General features: G+C 51.9%; 1 protein-coding gene across 6 annotated transcripts in view; it reads left to right on the top strand.

Moving 5' to 3' along the window:
* Positions 1-20900, top strand: part of TMEM63C (transmembrane protein 63C) — an 83270-nt gene that overhangs the window by 48227 nt on the left and 14143 nt on the right. For 5 of the 6 annotated variants that reach the window (XM_025192178.1, XM_025192177.1, XM_006035966.3 and 2 more), the window contains 15 exons: positions 976-1063; positions 3291-3328; positions 7289-7431; positions 7901-7952; positions 8542-8650; positions 9324-9397; positions 10489-10569; positions 11576-11696; positions 12576-12709; positions 13052-13174; positions 13746-13899; positions 14573-14679; positions 15323-15409; positions 18608-18673; positions 19044-19206. In XM_025192178.1, the coding sequence (XP_025047963.1) occupies positions 976-1063; positions 3291-3328; positions 7289-7431; positions 7901-7952; positions 8542-8650; positions 9324-9397; positions 10489-10569; positions 11576-11696; positions 12576-12709; positions 13052-13174; positions 13746-13899; positions 14573-14679; positions 15323-15409; positions 18608-18673; positions 19044-19206 (1540 nt within the window). The remainder of the gene's footprint in view (positions 1-975; positions 1064-3290; positions 3329-7288; positions 7432-7900; positions 7953-8541; positions 8651-9323; positions 9398-10488; positions 10570-11575; positions 11697-12575; positions 12710-13051; positions 13175-13745; positions 13900-14572; positions 14680-15322; positions 15410-18607; positions 18674-19043; positions 19207-20900) is intronic. The other variant, XM_025192180.1, reaches the window with a different exon arrangement.

Below are 20900 nucleotides of genomic sequence, written 5' to 3'. Positions count from 1 at the left end.
CTTTCCCTAGGATGCACTGGGGGTGGGGGGTAGCACAGATGTGGTGATGGGGGAATGTGGGGTAGTCTCTGCAAGGCATGAGGCTGGCTACAGGAAATTGTTTCTAGAACCCTTTTCTGATCTTTATTCTCCTTTGGTTTTTCTTCTGCTCTGGCTTTGGGTCTAAAACTGGAAATGTGTTGATGAGGTTTTCCCTCCTGGGACAGATCAAAGGGGCGCAGGCAAGATTCAAAACATGTGCTGGGATTAAAAAGTACTGGAATGTCTCCTGAGATCAACTATGGGGCTGTAAAAATTCATTTTACAGGAATCATCCAGCATGTGAGCTGAAAGAGATGCTCCCATTAGCTGTCAGTGCTACAGGGCCTATGACACCTAGTGAAGCAATTCTGATTCTGCTCTATAGAGAGTAGCATGTGTGCAGACATGCACACCCAATCTCTCATTCATTACAATATTACCATTGTTGACTGACTTGGTGTCTCATCTCTCCTGTATCTGGTGGCCATCAGTTGAGTTCGATATGCCCACTCAGCAATGGCAGCATGTGTCTAATCACTGTTCTAGTGACCATGAAACTATAACCTGGGCATAGGAACTGCAGTGACTTCCTTGGGTGATGGGGTGGGGGTGACATGCTTTGGGACTGTAGTGGTTTTATGCACAGAGTCCTTCTACCACCTGCTGATTCACTGGCTTAGTGAACAGGCTGATGGAAGAACTGACTACGTAAGCTATTGAGCTGAGAAATCCCTGCCAGCCTCTGGGCTAGAAATGCACAGGCACTGTCCCAGCCCAGTTGATTGCCCAGGAAGGTCTCAATAACTAAGGGAAAGCTTCTGATCACTTTGATGAAAGTCTGATCAGGATCTTACATTTTCCCTTTTCCTTTTGTCCTTCTGCCTCTTTCATTCTCTTCTTCCTCTCCCTCTCTCTATACTTTTCCTTTGTCATCCTTTCTGTCTTCCCTGAAAGCCTGACGTCACTGTTCTATGGAGAGCAGAGTGAGAAGGAGAAATCCCCTTCCGAGACCAGCCCGCTGGAAGCTGATAACAAAGATGTGGTGAGTGTCCAGCAGGATGTAGTGGGGGAAGTTAGCTCCATCCTGTGCCAAGAGGAAGTGTTATTATTGGAAGCCCAGGTCAGAAATGGAATTGGGTCACAAGCACAGAGCTTCCTGCTTCATCTGAACCAGCAGCAGATCAAAGAGCTGCTCATTTTTTTTCCTGGGAAGCTGCATTGTTCTGATGTTCTTATTAGGGGGGGCAGGTTGGGGGAAATCACTGCCTTTTTTCCTATCACCCCAGAGCAATTTAATTGCTTACACTAGCAGCAGGAGACTTAACGCAGACAGAGTATGGGCACTGTCTGTAGCGAGGAAGTTTGGTGCCCTTGGCAAGCCTGTAGTCGCAGCCCTCCCTCATCCCACACCCAGATCCGGGGCCTGGGGGTGCACACAGTGGTGGGAGCTGCCCCCACCCCCACCCTGCGCCCCCCCCGGACAAGCTGCTTGTGGTTCTGTCTTGCACCCTACCCCAGCTGGGCACTATCTGTTCCAGTCACAGTCCCCCTCCACCCTCACCAGAGGGCCTCAATCTGCCCCCACCCCAACTGTCCCCCACAACAGACTCACCAGTCAGGCACTGCTCTCCAAGTTGCCAGACTGGCCATGTGCATGCTGCAGCAGTGTGCATGCACGCGGCATTTATCAGCGACATTATTGACCACATGAGCCAAAATTTTTCAACATATTTATAACAAAATATCAACTCACAACTCACCTGTTGGTGCCCTTTTGCTTCAGTGCCCAGAGCAGTCACCCCACTTGCCCCTCCCTTCCTGTGGTACTGACTTCTACCATTGTGCCATCTCCATCCAGGCCAAGCAGAGCTAGACAAACTGGTGACAGAAACTCCAGAGTCCTGTGTAGAGCAGCACCTCCTCCAGTAGCAAATCCTGGCCAAGGTCTAGGAATTCCTTTCTGGCCCCTAACCCTGACTCCCTAACAGGGGTAAGGGAGTCAGTGTACATTTCACTGCATGTACATCTTCCCTTGATGCCAGGTGGCTATGGAGTCAAGTCATACTGAAGCCAAGCAGAGTTGCTTGAATGCTGCATAAGGAGCATTGGCTCCCAGGATGCAAACTCGTCTTCAAGACTGATACTACCAGGCAGTTCTAGGTCAGGTACTGAGGAGGAGATATCCTTGGGAAGGAGTGCTTGAGCTAAAGGCTACCATACCAAGGTGGGGCAGGGAGGGCAGTGTAGACCCGGCCCCTTGATTTTGCAGGGTTCATCCCCCTGCTATTTTCTCCCTTGACCTCTCCCCCCTAACCTGCTCTCAAAGACAGGGCCTCGCCCTCCTGGCCCTCTGCTGTGGTTACTTGCTGTAAAGACATCTGTAGCCTAAATTTTTCTCCCTGAGCCTCAGGACTTTCCCTCCTCATCCTGCTAGCTGCCTCCTGAGAGTATTAGTAGGTCCCTTCCATTTACACAGTCACTCTGAAGATATTTATAAGGTGCACATATGTCCCTCTGGAGTCATCATTATTCTAGACCACTGATTTTCAATGAGGGGGCCATGGCACCCTGGGGTGCTTCAAGGTCTTTGTAACAGTATTGCACAATATTAGCACTGTTAGATATGAAATTACAAGATCAACCCAGAGATTCCAAGTAGGAACTCAGAGTGTCAAAAGCATTCTGACCTGTTGTGGCCTTTTTGAGTTCTTTGCAACAGAAGAATTACTCTAGTATTGTTCTGTAGTCAAGAAATGAATGAATGCTAAGAGTTGGCATCTTCCAAGGAGTGCCTTGAATCTAATGAGGGGTGCCTTGAGTCTCAAAAGGCTGAGAACCAATGTTCTAGGTCATGCTGCCTAGACTCGTGCCCTGGAATGTGGCCAGGTGCATTTAACACTTGGTTTCTCTCCCCTTCTCCTCATATGCCTATCCTGAGCCCTCTGCTTCCTTTGCTGATTGCCCATGTGGAAAGTAAAGATCCCCAGGCAATTGCAGCAAAAGCAGTGGAAAGCAATCAAGCCTTCTGCCCTAAGAGGCAAGAGTTGTTCTGTCTGTGCTGGTAGGAGCATTGTCTTTGAGTTCAAAACGGCAGCTGTGCTAGCATAACACAAGCTGATGCATTGAAGGCATTCCCTGTTCTCCCCAGCCATGGTTGTAGTGCTGCCGGCACCCACTTCCCTACATGAAGCTCTCTCAGCCCATGTTGCTCTTATGGTATCTTGCATTGACCTCCACTAACTGATCTTGTTTTCCATCTTCCTTTCTAGGGATTCTGCTCTTGGCTCATTTCCATCTACCAAATGAAGTAAGTACATGTCCTTCCCAATCTGTACAGGGGAATGGCAACCATGCCTCATTCTGCCTTTCAATTTACTAAGGCACCCTCACCAATATATGGTGCCTTCAACCCCAGGTTGTTGTATCCACTTGGCCTCCCTTGGCAGCCTTGGGTAAGAAAGGAGTGCAGATTTTTTACTTATTATCCAACACTCTGTCCCTTGTCCTGCTCCATCTCCAACTTGCTCTGCTTTTGGTGATTGCTCCCTTCCTGCCCTGTGAGTCATTCAGGGGTCCCACCACTTATCTGGAGTTCAGAAAGTCTGACATACTTCTCCCCTCATTTCTGAAAATACCATTTGGGTTTGGAAGAGCAAGAAAATGTCTCTACTCGGGTCCCTTGGGGTGGGAAAATGCTGGAACTGTCACAGGAGAGACCGTTTTCCAGGCAATTTCCAGCTCCAGTTTTATAGTTTCATAGTTTCATAGTTGGTAGGGTTGGAAAGGACCTGAGCAGATCATCAAATCCGACCCCCTGCCATGGGCAGGAAAGAATGCTGGGGCCAAATGACCCTGGCTAGGTGTCTATCTAGCCTTCTTTTGAACACCCTCCAGGGTAGGAGTGAGCACCACTTCCTTTCGAAGATGGTTCCAGATCCTAGCCACACTGACAGAAGTAGTGCCTCCTGATATCTAGCCTGAATCTACTCTCCATTAACTTATGGCTGCTATTCCTTGTTACTCCTGGTAGTGCTCAGGGCACCAGGGACTCTCCCATTGCCTGCTGGTCCCCCTTGGTCAGTCTATAGACGGCCACCAGATCCCCTCTTAACCTTCTCTTGTGGAGGCTGAACAGGTTCAGGTCCCGTAGCCTCCCCTCATAGCCTTGCTGCCCCCTGCAGCCTTGCAGCCTTGCTGCCCCTGATCATGCGAGTGGCCCTCCTCTGGACCCTCCTGATGCTGTCTACATCCCTCCTGAAGTGCAGTGCCCAGAACTGGATGCAGTACTCCAACTGCGGCCTGACCAATGTTGCATGGAGGGGGAGGATCACCTCCTTGGACCTGCTCGTGATGCATCTATGGATGCATGACAAGTTGCGGTTAGCTTTCCTGACCGTGTCCCCACATTGTCGGCCCATGTTCATCTTGGAGTCAATAACGACTCCAAGATCCTTTTCTGCCTCTGTACGGATAAGAAGGGAGTTCCCCAGCCTGTAGGTATGCTGCTGGTTCTTCCTCCCCAGGTGCAATACATTGCACTTGTAAGTATTGAAACCCATCCTGTTCTCATCGGCCCACCCCTGTAACCTGTCTAGATCTAATTGCAGCCTGTCCATTTCTTCTAGTGTGCCCACGTCTCCCCACATCTTAGTGTCATCTGCGAATTTGAACAAGGTGCTTTTCACCCCCTCATCCAAGTCGCTAATGAAGATGTCCCCCTTGGGGATCCCACTGCCCACATCCCTCCAGGTCGAAAATGACCTGTCCACAACCACTCTCTGGGTGCAGCTCTCCAACCAATTAGCGACCCATCTAAACGTGTAGACATCAACACCACAGTTACCTAATTTTTTAACGAGAATGGGGTGAGAGACGGTGTCGAAGGCCTTCCTAAAGTCCAGGAAGACTACGTCCACCGCAACACCTGCATCTAAGGATTTTGTGACCTGGTCATAGAAGGCCACCAGGGTGGTCTGACAGGACCTGCCTCTAACGAACCCATGTTGGTTGCCCCTAAGCATAATCTCCCCTGCTGGCCTCTCACAGATATGCACCTGGATAATTTTCTCAAAGAGCTTCCCCAGGACCAAGATAAGACTAACAGGCCTATAGTTTCCTGGGTCCTCCTTCCTCCCTTTTTTGAAAATGAGAACCACATTGGCCCTTTTCCAGTCCTCCGGCACCTCGCCAGAGCACCATGAGTGCTCGTAAACCATGCCGGGGGTCCCTCAATGACCTCTGCTAATTCCTTCAGCATTCTGGGGTGGAGATCGTCAGAACCTGCTGATTTGAACACATGTAGTCCCACCAGAAGTTCCCTGACTAGGTCCTCACTGACCCTGGGCCTGGCTGTGCCTCCCCTGCGACTGTCAGGGATCCCGATGTGGAGGATGACCTGGTCCCTGCTCAGAAAAATGGAGGCAAAGAAATTGTTAAAGAGATTAGCTTTGTCGTCTGGTGCAACCACCAGATTTCCTAGCGTGTCCTGCAGAGGCCCCATGTTACCCGGTACCTTCTTTTTACTCCTTATGTATTTAAAAAAGGACTTCTTGTTTCTGGGTCGCTAGTCCCAGTTCCATCTCCGCCTTAGCCTTCCTAACAGCCCCGCTACAATCTCGAGCCAAGGAAATATAATCCTCCCTGGTGATGGCCCCTCCCTTCCATTGGATGTATGCCTCCTTTTTGAGACGTTCCTGGATGTTTTTGACGAGCCATGGGGGCTTTTGAGCACTCTTGCCCCCTTTGATCCATGTTGGGATTGTCACCCTTTGGGCTTGGAGGACAATCTCCTTAAGGAACGACCACTCTTCTTGGACTCCCAACTGCCCTCCCTTCTGGGACCTCAGAGCCTCCCCAACTAGTCTCCTTACCTCATTGAAATCTGCCTTCCTGAAGTCCAGGGCTGCTGCCTTGCTGCAGGCCTTTGACACCCTGTGCTGGATGGTGAATTCCAGTAGGCGATGATCACTATCGCCCAGGTGGTCGAGCACCCATAGCCCCCTCACCAAGTCGTTGCCTGTGGCCAGGACCAGATCCAACAAGGCATTTCTCCTGCTGGGACTGTGCACCTCCTGGGTTAGATGGAGGTCCTGTAACTCAGCTAGGAACTTACATGAGCGGTCAGACCTGGCTGACTGCTCTTCCCAGCAGATGTCCAGATAGTTTAGGTCACCCATGATCACCACATCCTTTGACTTAACTGCCTCCGCAAGCTGACCTGAGAATTCCCAGTCTAGTTTTTCTCCCTGGCTGGGTGGTCTGTAGTAGACCCCCACCGTTAAGTCCCTTTCCCCCCCGACCCCCTTGTATTGTGACCCAGAGCACTTCAGTCTGCCCTTCCTCTGACCCAGTGCTGTTTGCTGAGGACATGTATTGCTCTTTGACATAGAGCGCCACACCCCCGCCTTTCCTCCCTGTTCTATCCCTCCTGTACAGCCTATAGCCCTTGATGTTCACTGCCCAGTCATGTGTTGGAGCCCACCAAGTTTCAGTGAGCCCCACTATGTCTGGGTTTGTGTTAGCTAGCAGGAGGGCAAGTTCCTCCTGCTTGTTCACCATACTATGAGCATTAGAGTAGAGGCACTTAAGGCCTCCTGAAGGCGCATGTACCGCCCCCCTAATCACAGGACTATCTGGGCCCCTGTGTCTTGCCTGGGTATTTCTCGTGCTTGTCGCCTGTCTTGGCTGGGCTGTTCTTGTGGGTGACTCTTCTTCAGTGTTCTGTGGCTCCCTCCATCCTCATCCTCCCCTTCAGCACTTGGGTAATCAGAAATGTACCAATGTTTGTTGGTGCTTCTCTGGCCAGATCCTTGATGATTCACTCCTCACCTCCTGTGGCCATCTGAGATCTGTGGAAGAGAAGAGATAGACTGCCATGGGGATTAGACAGAAAACCATTAGGACCCTTAGCCCTTTCAGGGGCTAGGACAGTATTGTCCCTTTCAGCATACCCTCCACAGCTTTGCCAAGCCCAGGTTAAATGTCCTAGGTTCCTACCCCTCCCTTTGGGGTCCTATCCACCCTGCTGGACAATTTCCCAGTAGGAAACCTGTCCATCTTGCATTACATATGTGCCTGAACCTTACTCTTCATGGGGTTCAGAGCACTCCCCTGTGAAACCCCCATGTGTTCACAAACACAGGAGTCTGAGCTTGTGGTCTGCCACCCAGCTTCCTACTGGGGTGTGGTGGCTGCTTGCCCTGGGCTGGGTGCTGGAAGGTGACACCATCTTGGCTATACTAATGAGCCCTCCACCTCCTTTCTCCAGGGATGAAGAGATTCAAAGCAGATGTGGGATCGATGCTACCACCTACCTCTCCTTCCAGCGCCACCTCCTGGTGCTGCTCATGATCATCTGTGTGCTTTCTGTGGCTGTCATCCTGCCTGTCAACTTCTCGGGGGACCTCCTGGGTAGGTTCTTCTGCAGGCCTGCTAGGGGATCCCCATGGTAGGACACTGCTTCCCTCAGCATGTGGGTGTGTCTTGTATACCATGCAGGTTGGGGTAACAATGGTCTTATTGTGGGTTGTCAGACAGGAATATAGAGTCTTTGGGCAGGGGGGGATGGACCCAGTGATCTTGCGAGATCCCTTCCAGCCCTAATGGCTGTGAAATCTACGGGTCCTGGATAGTGTGTGGTTCCTGGGAAGCAAGTCCTAGGCACTGTGGTGGTGACAGAGGTCTTTCCTCTACAGTGTGGGGCGGCTTGGTGGGCAGCTGCGGAGTATTTGAAAATGCAGATACCAGGGTACCTTTAAGTATAGCAGAAGGAGCCATGGAGGAACCTAGGCAGCTGGCATAGTGGAGCTGTTCATATCTTTGAAACCTCTTGAACACATTCAGTTCTCCCATTCCTTCTGTCTCTCCTCTTCCCTTCCAGGAAGTAATCCAGCTCACTTTGGCCGGACGACCATCGCCAATATCCCAACACAGTACGTGCCCCCAGCACCTCGCAGCTGCACCCCCTGCCGCCTACCAGGAGCGAGTGGGGCGCCAGCACACAGGGTTAGACCGTGACCAGTTTGGTGGTCGATGCTAGGGGTTTGCTCGTGCATGACTCCTAAAGATCCCCTGTCTTTGGGCATCGCACAGTTGTGTGAGCAGCTGATGCACAGATGTGTACAACTACCCCAGAAGAGATGACAGCCGGTATGCCCACACCAGTCACTTCAGCACCTTCTGCTGGGGCAGGCTGGCACTGGAGTACCTTGAGCTTGCATGTTATCCTGACACATTTCTACAGCAGCTCAGCTGGTACTCCTGCAACTTTCCCTTTAGCACTCCCTGTGGGAAGGGGCTAAGTCTGCAATAACTGTGAACTGAACTCACAGCCAGCCCTCCTGCACCCATGTCTGGAAGAGGAGTTTCTAAGACTGGGGATGCCAAGCCCTGATGGTTTTCACTGTGATAGGCTGTCTGCTTGCTCCCCAGTTGGGGAGAGAACTGGGCTGCAGTGGGTGCCACTGGTCCCCATGGGTGGGTGCTGCTTTATTAGCTGATCTGTTCCTTCATCTCACCTAGAGACCGTCTCCTGTGGTTACACAGTATCTTCGCTCTCATCTATTTCATTGTCACCATCTTCTCCATGGCACATCACTCAGTCCAGCTGGAATACAAGGCAAATGAGAAGGTAAGCAGCCCTCTACCCTTTCTGCCCTTTCCAGCCTGAAGAGACCCTGGTCACTTTTGCTTGTGCTTTGCCATTTCTGCCTTTGCAGAAACCGTCGTTAGTTCCAGAATAAGCTTGATCTCTCCAATCAGCCAGGAACTGGGCAGACTGGGAATGAGGAGTTGGATTTCTCCCAGATGGAGGAGAAAGAATGGCCCACCCCCCCACATACACACATGCACACCCATTCTCTCCCTTGAGTTGAGATTTGTTTGTGGCATTGATGAGGCCTGAGCTCTCCCATTTCCTAAGTGGTGGTAGGGCCAAGAGTTACACCATGACACTGGTGCAGTTAGAGCCACAAGTAAGTGTGTCCAGTGGTTACACCAGGATACTCCTGGGTTCTCTTCCCACTTCTTGGGAAGCTCAGTGTACTGGAGCCAACAATCGAGACTCCTGGACTGGGCTCCTAACTCTGCTTCCAGTTCATAGTGTGGTGCTGTTCCAGCCCTTTCCCCTCCCTGGGTACCAGTGTCCTCCATCCAGGCAGTAAACATAAAAACACTGCCTGCTTCTGAGCAAAGCACTTCCAAGCAGAGCAGAATGTGATATACAGATAGGAACATACCTAGTAGCATGATCCTGCTCTTCATCCCCTCCAGCCTTAACACCTTTCACTTCCCTCCTCTCTTAGGTTGCCCGGACACTGATGGTCACCCGGATTCCCAAGGAGATCACAGACCCCTCCCTGATCATCAAGCATTTTCAGTGAGCAGAGCTGTAGGCCACTGCTTTGTCTCTGATCCCATCCCTATGGCCTTCCCCTCCCAGTTCAGCTCATTCTTGCTGCCCCACTAAAAGAAAGCAGGCCAGGGGCACCCATGGGTTCAGAGAGAGTTGAAACCATTAGAAGAACTTCGGGTGCCTATATGGAATACAGTTATCGAGTAATTTGCCAAGGATTCAACTCTCAAGCTCACTGTCTGCAGTAGGTGCCAAGACAGTACCTCACTGTTACATGGCATAAAGAACCAATTGGCATTGAGCAAATGGCTATCACAAGCTGAGGTTAAGGCTGGGTGACCAACGTGCACAGTGCAGAGGGGTGGGAGCACATGTGGGTGTAGTGTAGCTGTGGGTACCTGCACACACAGCGCAGGGGTGGAGGGCACCTGCATGGATGAGGCCTGGAGCATGTGGCCCCAGCTGGTACAGCCTCAGGGGCATTTGGCTCTGGGTCGCATAGAATTTGGACAGCCCTGGATTAGGGAACTGGACACAAAGCTGATGCACTGCAGTAACTTCACCAGGGTTTAATTACACCTCACTTAATACTGGCTGATTTTTTCCCTGGAGTGGAGTGGTTTACACCAGTACAAGGCTGTACATTGTGTGTCTGCTCCACTTTTACCCTGAAACAAAGTGAAAGTATTGCAAGTTGCTCCCCTTGGTGTGGAAAGCAGGAAATGGCTGATGGGCAGCTAGAGTCTCATGCAGTGGGGAAAGCAGGGCTACCCCCTGCTGGAAAGGACAGGTGGCTGGAAAGGCCACCATCTCCCCATTATTCAGCACTTCCCGGAATGGAGTCATTACCTGGCATTGTTCTGTGCATGGATTAAGGGTGTTATTCCTGTGGGGAGGTCCTGGGGAAGCCACTGCCTCTTTCACAAGTCTGCCCATGAGACTCACTGGCCACTTTTATGAAGGCTTCAAAACAAGTGTCCTATCCCCAAACCCATCCCAGTTGTATCCCTCCCCTTGCTGGACCTGAAGAGCTACAGAGCTAGAAAAATTGAGTGCCCAGTGTCTCTTGCATCTGCTAGAGGGAAGGGACACAGCTTTGTCTTTTTGTCCCCCAGTGAGGCCTATCCCAGCTGTACAGTCACCAATGTCCAGTTCTGCTTTGACGTTTGCAAGCTGATGAAGCTGGATGCCAAAAGGTAAGTTGAGGGGTGGGGGTTGCTAATCACAGACCCTCCTTGCCAGTCATATTTAGGTGATTGCTGAGGTACCTGTGCATCATTTTCCTGGTTGGCTTGAGTGTCTGTGGATGAGTTGCCCTCTCTAGGCCTTTCATGGGTTACCCAAAAGTAGCCTCGTCACCTCACCCAGAGTCACATCTAAGCAGAGGCAGTTTCCCTTCCCCCAGCAATTTTTTGCATGTTTTCCCTTCCTAGTGTCCTCGTATGGTGGCCAGGGCTCTGCCTAGGGTACTGAATGTCTCTCTAGTCCCAGTGGGCCCTGTCACACCCAGTGGTATTGGCATAGCAAGATCTATGAAGAGCATCAGGTTTCCCCCGATCCATGTTCACCATGGTGTCCCAGGACTGTCACATCCTTGTGAGATGTAGAGGGCATAGCCATTATGGGAGATATGGTGAGCATCAGGTTGTATCTGGAAAGGCTCCTTCCTACCACATTAGGTCAGAGGTGCTCACTCCTTGGTCTGCAGGCTAGATCCAGCTCTCTAGACTCCCCACCAGTTCAAAAATTTGGCAATGGGGAGTAATGGCACCATTCCCGTGCTATCAAATTTCCAGCCCAGTGGGAAACCCTGTGGGCTAGTTAGCCTGGCTCTGCATGCTGTAGTGCAGCATGGGGTCATGCAGGATGCAGTGTGGGGCCCCAGGGTCTGATCCTGGCATGTGGGGCGAGCATGAGGCCCTTGGCACTGATCTGGCATGCAGGGGCAGTGCAGGCTCCTAGGCCCGATCCCATTGAGTGAGGCCTGATCTCAGCATTCCAGGCTGGGTGGGGCGTTGCAGAGCCCCGGGGCCTGATCCCTGCATGCCGAGGCCCAATCGTGGCACCAGGCTGGGTGGATGTAGCGTGGGGCTCAATCTGGCTGTGGACCACTCACTCAACCTATTGAGGACCACTGCATTAAGGATTATTCCCTTCTCTGTGGGCCTTACTCAGTGTTCACTTTGACCCTATTTCTACCAGGCGCAAGGCAATGAAGGGGCGACTTTACTTCACCACCAAGGCGCAGAAAGAGGGGAAGATCATGATCAAAACCCACCCATGTGCCCGCATCTTCTGCTGCCGAATCTGTGGTTTTGAGCTGGTAGGTGGAGGGACTGTGGGGCTGGAGAACATCTGTCTGTGGCCAGCAGGGAGAGGAGAGGGGTTTAGAGCTGGAGACTCTCTCCCCCCTACTTCTCCACCTGCTGCTCTCATTCTCTGACAGCCACTGAGCTGCGGTGCTTCCCAGCCTGCTTCCCACAGTGGATAACTTGGGTTGTAGCTGCTGCTGTTCAGTCTTCTGGCTGTCACAGAGATGTGAGGGACCCTGGAGGTAAGAGGTTTGCACTGATCGGTAAACAAGCCTCAGTAGGGTCAATGGGCCATGAGATGCCCACGCTGAAAAGTGTATGAATTGTATGGAGGAAACAGTCACCCACTACTGCTCTCTAGAGGCCATGTGGGAATACTGAGCACCATCAGCCTGCAGCTGTTCTAACCCAGACAGCATCTCCTTGACACATTTAACTGCTGTTCTTTTGCAAGCAATGTCTGCTTGGAGAGGCTGGGATGATGCATGATTAATCTCACTCACGCACACATCCCTGGGCACCTCCCCACAACAGCTGACTCACTACAGCTGTGGCTCCTGGACTGGAACTTGTCAGCTGTTGAGCATTATTATTTAATGTCTGTGTTATGACCATGTTGGATGGCTGCAGGATATCCAGCCCCTTGAATGCTGCTCACAAGCACGGTCTTCTTGGCCACTGCTGAGGTTCATCGTCTGTCCTAGTTTGGACCACAGGCCTCAGCCACCACCAGGGTTGCTTATTCCCTTCCTACAGAGGAGGGATGAGCCTGAATTGCTCAGTCACTCCTTCTCACAGCTTCTTCTGCTGGGCTGTCTCTCCTGACTGCTCTGGGGAAAGAGGGTCTTCTCCGAGTGTCTTCTCACAGTGTCCTCTCCTCTTGTCCTCAGGTGGATGCCGAGCAGTACTATGGGGAGTTGGAGGAGAAGCTCACTGATGAGTTCAATGCTGAGCGCAACCGCATCACGCTGAAACGCCTTGACATGGCTTTTGTCACATTCCAGGATGAGAGGATGACAGCTGTGTGAGTGGGAGAGGGAGGCCGAGACCCCACACATCGGAATTGCCCTCTCAGAACCCAGGAGATAACTTGTCGCGAGTACAGTTGTTGGGCCATTCTCTTGTGGATCAGCAGGGAGCACCCTGAACGCTTCCATGGTTTCTCATGGATTTTCTCTAAACTAAACCCAAATAGTGGCTCAGTCCCAGCTGGGTTCTGTCACTTGAGTACAGTAGCTGAGGACCTGTGCTTGGGGAAAGACTGTTTAGGTTGGTGGGGTGTCCCAAACCCCTTGTCTTCTCTTGCTCTGCTCATCTAAAAGAGCAGGAATCTGTCCCATTAGTTGTGGTCCCTTCTCTCCTCTAGGATTTTGAAGGATTACAGCCGCATCCATTGCCGCAAGCACCCGCAGCAGTCCTCCGTGACCACCGTGGTAAAGTCTCACTGCTGGGGTGTCCGCTATGCTCCTGCCCCCAGTGACATCATCTGGTAAATCCCCATACTGCTGCAGGGCTGACCTTGTACCTGGGGGTTGGGGGAGGAGTGATCTAAGGTTTTAATTGAAGGGCATCTTTTTCTTGGGCCTTAGGGAGCACTGAAGGCTGAGAATCTGCCTCTGGCAGCCTGAACAGAGGGACCATGGTGAAAGGTTGCAAGACTCACTGAGTCAGGGAAGGGATGGGGAAATTATGTTTCTCCCTAGCTTTGATTTCTCTGGCCTAGTAAATCCAGAGACCCTTCTAGAGGCACAGACCCCCATTGTAGCAATTCTCCTGCTAGCTGAGGGTGCTCCAAGGCCCTGTTCCAGGTGGGGCTGTGGAAAAACATATGGTTCAGAGTAAGGTGATGTGTGGGCCAGAAGCAGGAAACACAATAAAAGGCCACAGATAAGTCAGGAAGGAGGAAGCATACTGGAGGAAGGGGAGGACACACAATACAGCATGCACAGGCATGTGAGGGTGTGAGCAGAGGGGAGGCTGCTGAGTCTCAACAAACGGATGACCCCAGTTGCCTGCCCACACAGCCGTGTCGCACAACCTCAATCTGTTTTCTGCCACAGGGAGAATTTATCTGTCCGTGGCGCATCATGGTGGATGCGATTCATCTTCCTCAATATCTGCCTCTTCATTCTACTCTTCTTCCTCACCACACCTGCAATCATCGTCAACACCATTGATATGTTCAATGTCACACGACCTGTAGAGAGCCTCAAGGTACCCAGTTCCCACAGGCTGTATAGGTCAGGCCCAGGAGCGTGCCCCAAGTTCCCCTACCTGGAGGTTATCCATCCCCTTGCTTCCCTGAGGAGGGGAGGATATGCCCCATGCTGCACCAGCCTGGGGAGAGGCGCTAGGCCCCCAGTCTCCAAACACAGGTGGTGTCTTCATAGGTGGGGAAGCTCAGGTCCTTGTCAGCCACCTGAGTCTCTGGCAGAGACTCTGGGGCCCTGTCTGTCAGGGTGAGGTCTCACAGGTGCAGATTCCCTGCCTGCAGGCAATGGGGAATCCTCAGCACTGGTAACTCTCCATTGCAGAACTGCCCTGACATTACAGAATCCATTAAGTGCTGAGCTGCCCCAGAGCATTGATCCAGCCCCTTCTTACCCAGTGAGCCATTAGCCATAGCAAGGGCCCTAAGTGCTTGCTTATACCCCACAGAGCCTTCTCTTATATTCAGCCTCACCTCTAGGGATAGAACAAGCCTGCCAGCTGCCCCTTCATCAGATGTCTGCCTGCCAGACAGTCTTCTCACATCACAAGCCCATCTACAAGGACCTGCGCCCTGCTGTGGTATAGCTTGAGGAATAACAGCCTGCTCCTCACTCCAGAACCCTGGTGTTGGGCAGGGTCCTAACCTTGTCTCTGGTTTCTTCTCTCCGTCTGTCAGAATCCTATTGTCACCCAGTTCTTCCCTACACTGCTGCTCTGGGCCTTCTCCGTGTTCCTGCCTTTTGTTGTGTACTATTCCGCCTTCTTCGAGTCGCACTGGACCAGGTAACTCGTGTCCTTCCAGCCCACAGCCTGGAAGCTGCTGCCTCTTCAGAGCCACCAGGGATCTGGGTTAAAGATGAAAAGCCCCAGGAAGTCCCCTCTATTTCATCCCAAGGGGTCAGAGCAGGATTGGTCCTTGTTCTGCCCCCAGGCCTGTGTGCAGTCAGGACTAAGCACCCCATCCCCTGAGGAAATAATTTTGCTCCCTGAGAAACTCATCCCCCCTGGCCTTGTCTACACTAGCCAGTTTGATGGTGTAAGTACTTTGGTCTCCATTAATAAGCAGCCACTACAGTCCTCACACACCAAGCAATTCCAAAGGCACTAAGTTACCCTCCAAACACTGACTTTTCAGCTTTGAGCAGCATAGTGAGATGGTGGCAGTGAGCAAGGCATAGAGGGGATTTGGAGACTAGGGACTCCCCAGCTGGCTGCACTACACCATGTTCCCTTGCTGAGGCTTTGCTGCAGGCCAGGGCACAGGTTCTGACCTCCCCTAGCAATGCTCAGCACCCAGAGTAATCAGCTCAGGTGCTACTGGCACTTGACCCCACATAGAGCTCTCAATCCAAGCCCAGGCCTTCAGTCCTTGTGGACGTCTCTTCTTCCTCCAAGATTTGTGAAGATCTTTATTCTGTTTCTTTAGGTCAAATGAAAATCAGCTCACAATGCACAAGTGTTACTTCTTCCTGGTGTTCATGGTCATCATTCTGCCCTCACTGGGGCTGACCAGGTATGGGACAACCCACAGGCCAAGTCCTTCCTAGTCACTGCATGTCTTGGGAGCTTTAACTCCTGAAAGCAATGGCTGGGGGTGGGGGTCACTTATTCCCCTTGCAACATTCCTGCCCTGTCCCTACCCCGCCACCTGCACCCCCAGCTCCCCACAGCTTCCACCCCTCCCCCTACTCCCCTAGTTTCTGTCTCTTTTCCCCCTTGCTTCCCACAGTCTCTCTCTTCCCCTCCCCACTCTTCTTATTGTCAGACACTTCTCAGGCTGCTCTGTCCCAGAGGAGCACAGTACATGGAAGCTCAGGCCTTGTCTTGCCATGCAGCTCTGTCAGTGCTGCTGATTGGCTGGGCAAGGGAAGGAGTTCCCATGTTCTCCATGCTGGCTGAGACCCCAGCCCAGCTGGAGTCCAGCTGTGCCTGACTGTGGGGGAGGAAGAAGCTTCAGAGGGGAAGCAGAGAGGGGTACAAGAGGCTGCTGTGGATTTGACTGGCCGCAACCTGGGCTAAGGGCCAGAGTCAGAGTTACAGCAGCTGATTGCTCCCTGCTCCTCTTTGTACGTGAATATAAGACAGGGGACTTTTTCCCCATGTTGAAGGTGGGGGAGACACCTCTTCTTATATTTGAGTAAATATGGTAGATCAGTTCTAGGTATTAAATCTCTTGTCCAGCTGATCTGTAGAAAAGATCTGTAGCCAGGTGTAGATTGAAGGCAAGGCAAGGCGGCACCTTAGTGTCTAACATTCAGAAATGCATAACCTTTGTAGGTAAACAGCCTACTTTGTCCTGCCTTCTGCTGACTTTGGACTAACATGGCTTATTACCTTTCTCTGCTCGTGGGTGTAGGCTGTGAATCTGGTTCTCAGTTTCTAGTGCCGTACAGGATCCAAAGCAGCTGGATACAAAGATGGTTCCGTGTCTCCTTTGGGGCTCCCTTATTTTAGAGCTGGTCAGAGTGTTGCATGCCTCAGCATAGCTTAGAGCAGGCCCAGGATGGCTGAACTGATGCTCAGCTGCCTGTAGCATAAAGGGGTTGTGCCCTTTTGTCCCGCTGGAGATGTGGGCATTCAGAAAACTGCACTCTCCAAGAGCCCTTAACAATAGCAATGAGTACTCCAAGCCAACTATAACCAGGCTCCTACCTGGGTTTAAACCTTCGTAGGGCAAGTTCCACTCTTGTAACCACTAACAAGCACTTCATTGCCACCTTTGGCCATATGTATCAGCTGGTCATTTCCTGGCCAGGCACTGTTCTAATTAAGTATCATTATCATTTGCAAAATACCCAAACAAAAGGTGCTAAATGTGTTCCAGATTCAGGTGAGGCCCTAGAACAGCGATTCTCAACCTTTTTGGACTCAAGGCACGCCTCTTTGCACCTGAGGCACCCTTCAGACCTGTTGTGAATTGAGTGGCCACAATTTCAAGACTAATTTATAGATTACAATTTTTACCTCCTTTCACAGGGGGCTGGAATTGGGAAATGGGGGATTTCCCAATTCCAGAAATTCTGAGCCTGCACTTACCTGGCTAGTTTATCTGCTTAGAATCATAGAAGAAGGGTCAGAAGGGACCTTGTAGATCTTCAAGTCTGACCCCCTGCCTGGGCAGGAGGAAAACTGGGCTCAAATGACCCCAGCCAGGTAGGCATCGAGCTGCTTCTTAAAGACCCCCAGGGTAGAAGCCAGCACCACTTCCCTTGGAAGTTGGTTCCAGATCCTAGCTGCCCTGACTGTGAAGTAGTTCTTACGGATGTAGTTCTTAGGAGCTAAGATGCTTAGGAGCTAAGATGTAGAACTTAGGAGCTAAGTTCTTAGCTCCTAACACCTCATGCTTCACGGCCCCTTATAAAAGATCTGGCAGCACCCCAGGATGTCTGCCATCCTAATTGGACATCACTGCCTGTCTCACTGTCCTTTCCCTTCCCCTTGTCTTCTGTATTCTAATTTCTCTCTCCTTTGTATACCTTGCTTTCTGCATGTCCTTCCACAGCATGTGATGGAGTGAGCTTCAGCTCACAAAACATTCAAGAGAGAGAGCATGCGAGCGAGCACACTGGCCTTAGGGGTGGGCGGCATGAGCAACTGCCCAAGGCACCATGATCAGGGGGCTGCCACATGCATGCATGCATGCATCCATCTGTCCTGCCCTGCCCTGCTGCTCATGCCAAGTGGGAGCTGTCAGGGGACTCTGGGGGCAACTAATCCTGGGGCCTGGACAGTGCGGCCCATCCCCCCTCCTTCCCAGCTGTGCCCAGACCTGTTTGGAGTCAGCCACATGGGACAACAGGATAAAAAGCCCCTGAGTGACAGTGGCAGATGCTTCTAGACGCCATGACAAGCCAAGAGAAGGGTGCCAAGGGCCAGACCAAGGGCAAAGCAGCAGTGCCTAGCAAGAAGGTGGCACAGTTGGGCAGCCCTAGCTTGCACCACCACCATCACCAACCTGCTGGGGCTGGAGGCCAAGCTGCAGCCCTTCCCCACCCTGGCCACTGCCACAACACTGAGGGCAAGAGTGTGGGCAGCACTGGGCAGTGGCATCCTGATGTTGGGTCTGGGCTTCCTGTGCAGACAGTCCATCCTGCTGCCTGCCTGCCCCCACTTCCTGCTGCCCCCCCTTCCTGCTGCCCACTGAGCCCCTGCTGCTCTCTGGCCTTGCTGCCCAACACCAAGCCAACATCTCATGTGAGCGGAAATGTGTTGCCCCACAATAGTTCACAAGATCCCATCACCCACAGCCACTGAGGCATGTGTGCTCCTCGTGCATGCACACACACCTCCCAAACATACACACCCACACCACACTCCCCACACATGCCCACCTGTACACATCCATCCAGGCCCCCCCCCCCCCCCCACACCCCCCCCCCCCCCCCCCAACACACACCCCATGCACACAGCACCAGTGACTTGGTGGGGAGAGCTGGGGAGGGGGCCACCAAAATACAAGTTCACCCAGGGCACCGTTTTCCCTAAGACCAGCTCTGGTGCTATATATACGTACACCTTATCTTATTTAGTTCATCTGTTAAGGTGCATATCAGCCCCACCTTCTGATAAGAGCTGTTGGTCTAACCTGTCAAGGCACACTTCTGTTATGCGTGTGGAACATGTATATATGAGTCTGTGGCCACTTTGCTCCTGATTGTCCCTCACTTGAATGCCTTGTTCTAACTGGCTCCCGTTCTTCCTCCTCACCCAGTTTGGATCTTTTCTTCCGCTGGCTGTTTGACATTCACTTCCTGGACGAGGCTGATATCAAGTTCCAGTGAGTACCTGAGGGTACCCTGATTCTGGATGGGGGTGCTGGAAATTTGTGGTTTTGTACTAGAAATTTCAGGAAGTCACATGCATGTCTAGAAGCAGGCAGGAGCAGGCTGTAGTCTGTATGTACTGGTTTTGCTCTTGGTTCCCAAGGCATCTAGGATTTGGCACCATTTCTCTGTAACCCCCCTGAGCCGGCAGGGTCTTAAGCTTGTGAACTCAGCAAGCCTGAGATGTCCCCAACTATGCTGTGGGGAACCACCTCGGAGAGGCTCCAGCATGAGTTCCTCATGGCCAGCCTAGTGCAGCATGTCCCTGGTGGTTTACACGGAGTCCAGCTCACTTTCTGCCCTCCTTGTGGTATCTGGGGACAGGTGCGTTTTCCTCCCTGATAATGGCGCATTCTTCGTCAACTATGTCATCACATCCAGCCTGATTGGGACAGCCATGGAGCTGCTGCGCATCCCTGGCCTCATTGTCTATGCAGCCCGCCTCTGCTTTGCCAAGTCAGAGCCCGAGCGGCTCCACATCAAGCGGGTATGTAGCTCTGCTCCTCACCATGTGCTCAACCCGTGGAAACTCTTGTTCTCCCCCTTCCTGGAGATGCTGTGAACCTCCCCATCCTCCAGTGCCCTGTAGGCATTCACCCTCTCATGCTGAGCAGTAATCAGAGAGTAGTTTGTTGGGTTTTTTTATTAATACACTTCCTGTTCCAGGCCAAATCAGCCAAATCAGTTCCAAATCATACTGACTGAGCAACACTCAGAGAGCAGCTGCCCTCAGATATGGGACTGCCTTGAAGAGTCCTTGTGCTAGTAATCTAGGGTGCCTGATTGGTGCTAGAGTGTTTGCCTAGAACCTGGTATGTGTTTGAAGTTTTTATCCTTTTTTCCTTACGTGTATTTGCTCGCTCTTGCTTGCTCGCTCTCTTTTTCTTTTTTTTTCTTCCCCCCTCTGGGATGATTATGTGACAAGGTGGGACTGATTTAGGTAAGTAAGGGGTGGAGCGAGGCTAAGCAGCCTTATAAAAGGCAGCCCCCAGAAAACCATGTGAGGTAGCCAACAGAGGGCAGCAAACAGAGAGGAATTTAGCCTGAGGAGGGAGCCAGGGAACAGGAGACTGTGCATATGTGTATGAGCATGTGCAAGGACTCGAGTGTAGATGTTTGGTGTGCAGGTTCTTGTGGTGTGTCTTTCCTCCCCCTGCCTGTCTTTTTTTTCCCTCATTACAGCATAGATGTTCTCCAGGGAGCAAAGGAGGTACAGAGTCTCTGGGGCAGCTGTTGTGACCTGCGTGGGATGTACCATGTTCATGTTCCTCACAGAAGGTCAGGAGCACTTCAGTCTGCACCAGGCTTAAGCTAGTTTGCCCTGGAGAAGATTCAAAGACTGGAAGCACGGGTACCCACACTGCATTGCATCAGGGACCAGGAACATTACTTGGACAAGAGTTAGGAGAGGCTGGTACCGGAGAGGCCAAAGGGCAATAAGGAGAAGTAGCAGCATGTGATTACTCGAAGGAGGGGTCCCAGAATTGAAGAACAGTGGATTGAAGTCAGCAGCCACTTTCAGGCACTCTGCAATGGAACTGCTGAGGAAAAGGCAGAGAAGACGGTAGCTGCAGGCATGAGTCATAGTAGGCTGCACTCTAGAGAGCAGGAAGTGCAAGCCCCTAAGGATGGGGGCTTCAGGACCAAGTGGTGTTCTCATTGATTCTTTCCTTGGAAGGCAAGGGTCCAGGCAAAGACTGTCATATCCTGGAAGCAAACACGTGGCCGAGACAGTGGTTAATACTTTGGCTTCTTTGACAACAGGCAGATGCTCTTGGGAGGAGGACTACTATCAAGAGATGGGATCCATCTGATGAGAATGGGTGTCATCTGGCCAACCTAGTAAGGAGGGCTTTAAACAAGGTTCCACAGAGGATGGTAATCAAAACCCTCTGTGCGGGCCAGGAGCAACCCGAGCCCTTTTTCGTGCTGCACGCGGGCTGTGGCCAGCAGCCCGGGCACGCTGGATCGGAGAGGGAGGGCGACGAGCTGGAATTAGGCACAAACGCTTAGCGGTAGTTTTAAAGATTGTTTACTTACACCGAGATGGCAGTGGTGCAGGCTGGAAAACTTGCTTGAGTTGCGGTTACAGACACAGACAACACGGACAGTCACGTGGAGGTTGCTAGGCTCCACGGAACAGAGCTCCGGATGCTCTGGGTGAACGCGCCACCAAAATCG

Source organism: Alligator sinensis, unplaced genomic scaffold (genome assembly GCF_000455745.1).
Source record: "Alligator sinensis unplaced genomic scaffold, ASM45574v1 scaffold1185_1, whole genome shotgun sequence".
In the NCBI taxonomy this organism is placed as follows: domain Eukaryota; kingdom Metazoa; phylum Chordata; order Crocodylia; family Alligatoridae; genus Alligator; species Alligator sinensis.
The sequence above is the reverse complement of the archived record's forward strand: the minus strand, read 5'-3'. Positions and strand labels throughout refer to the sequence as shown.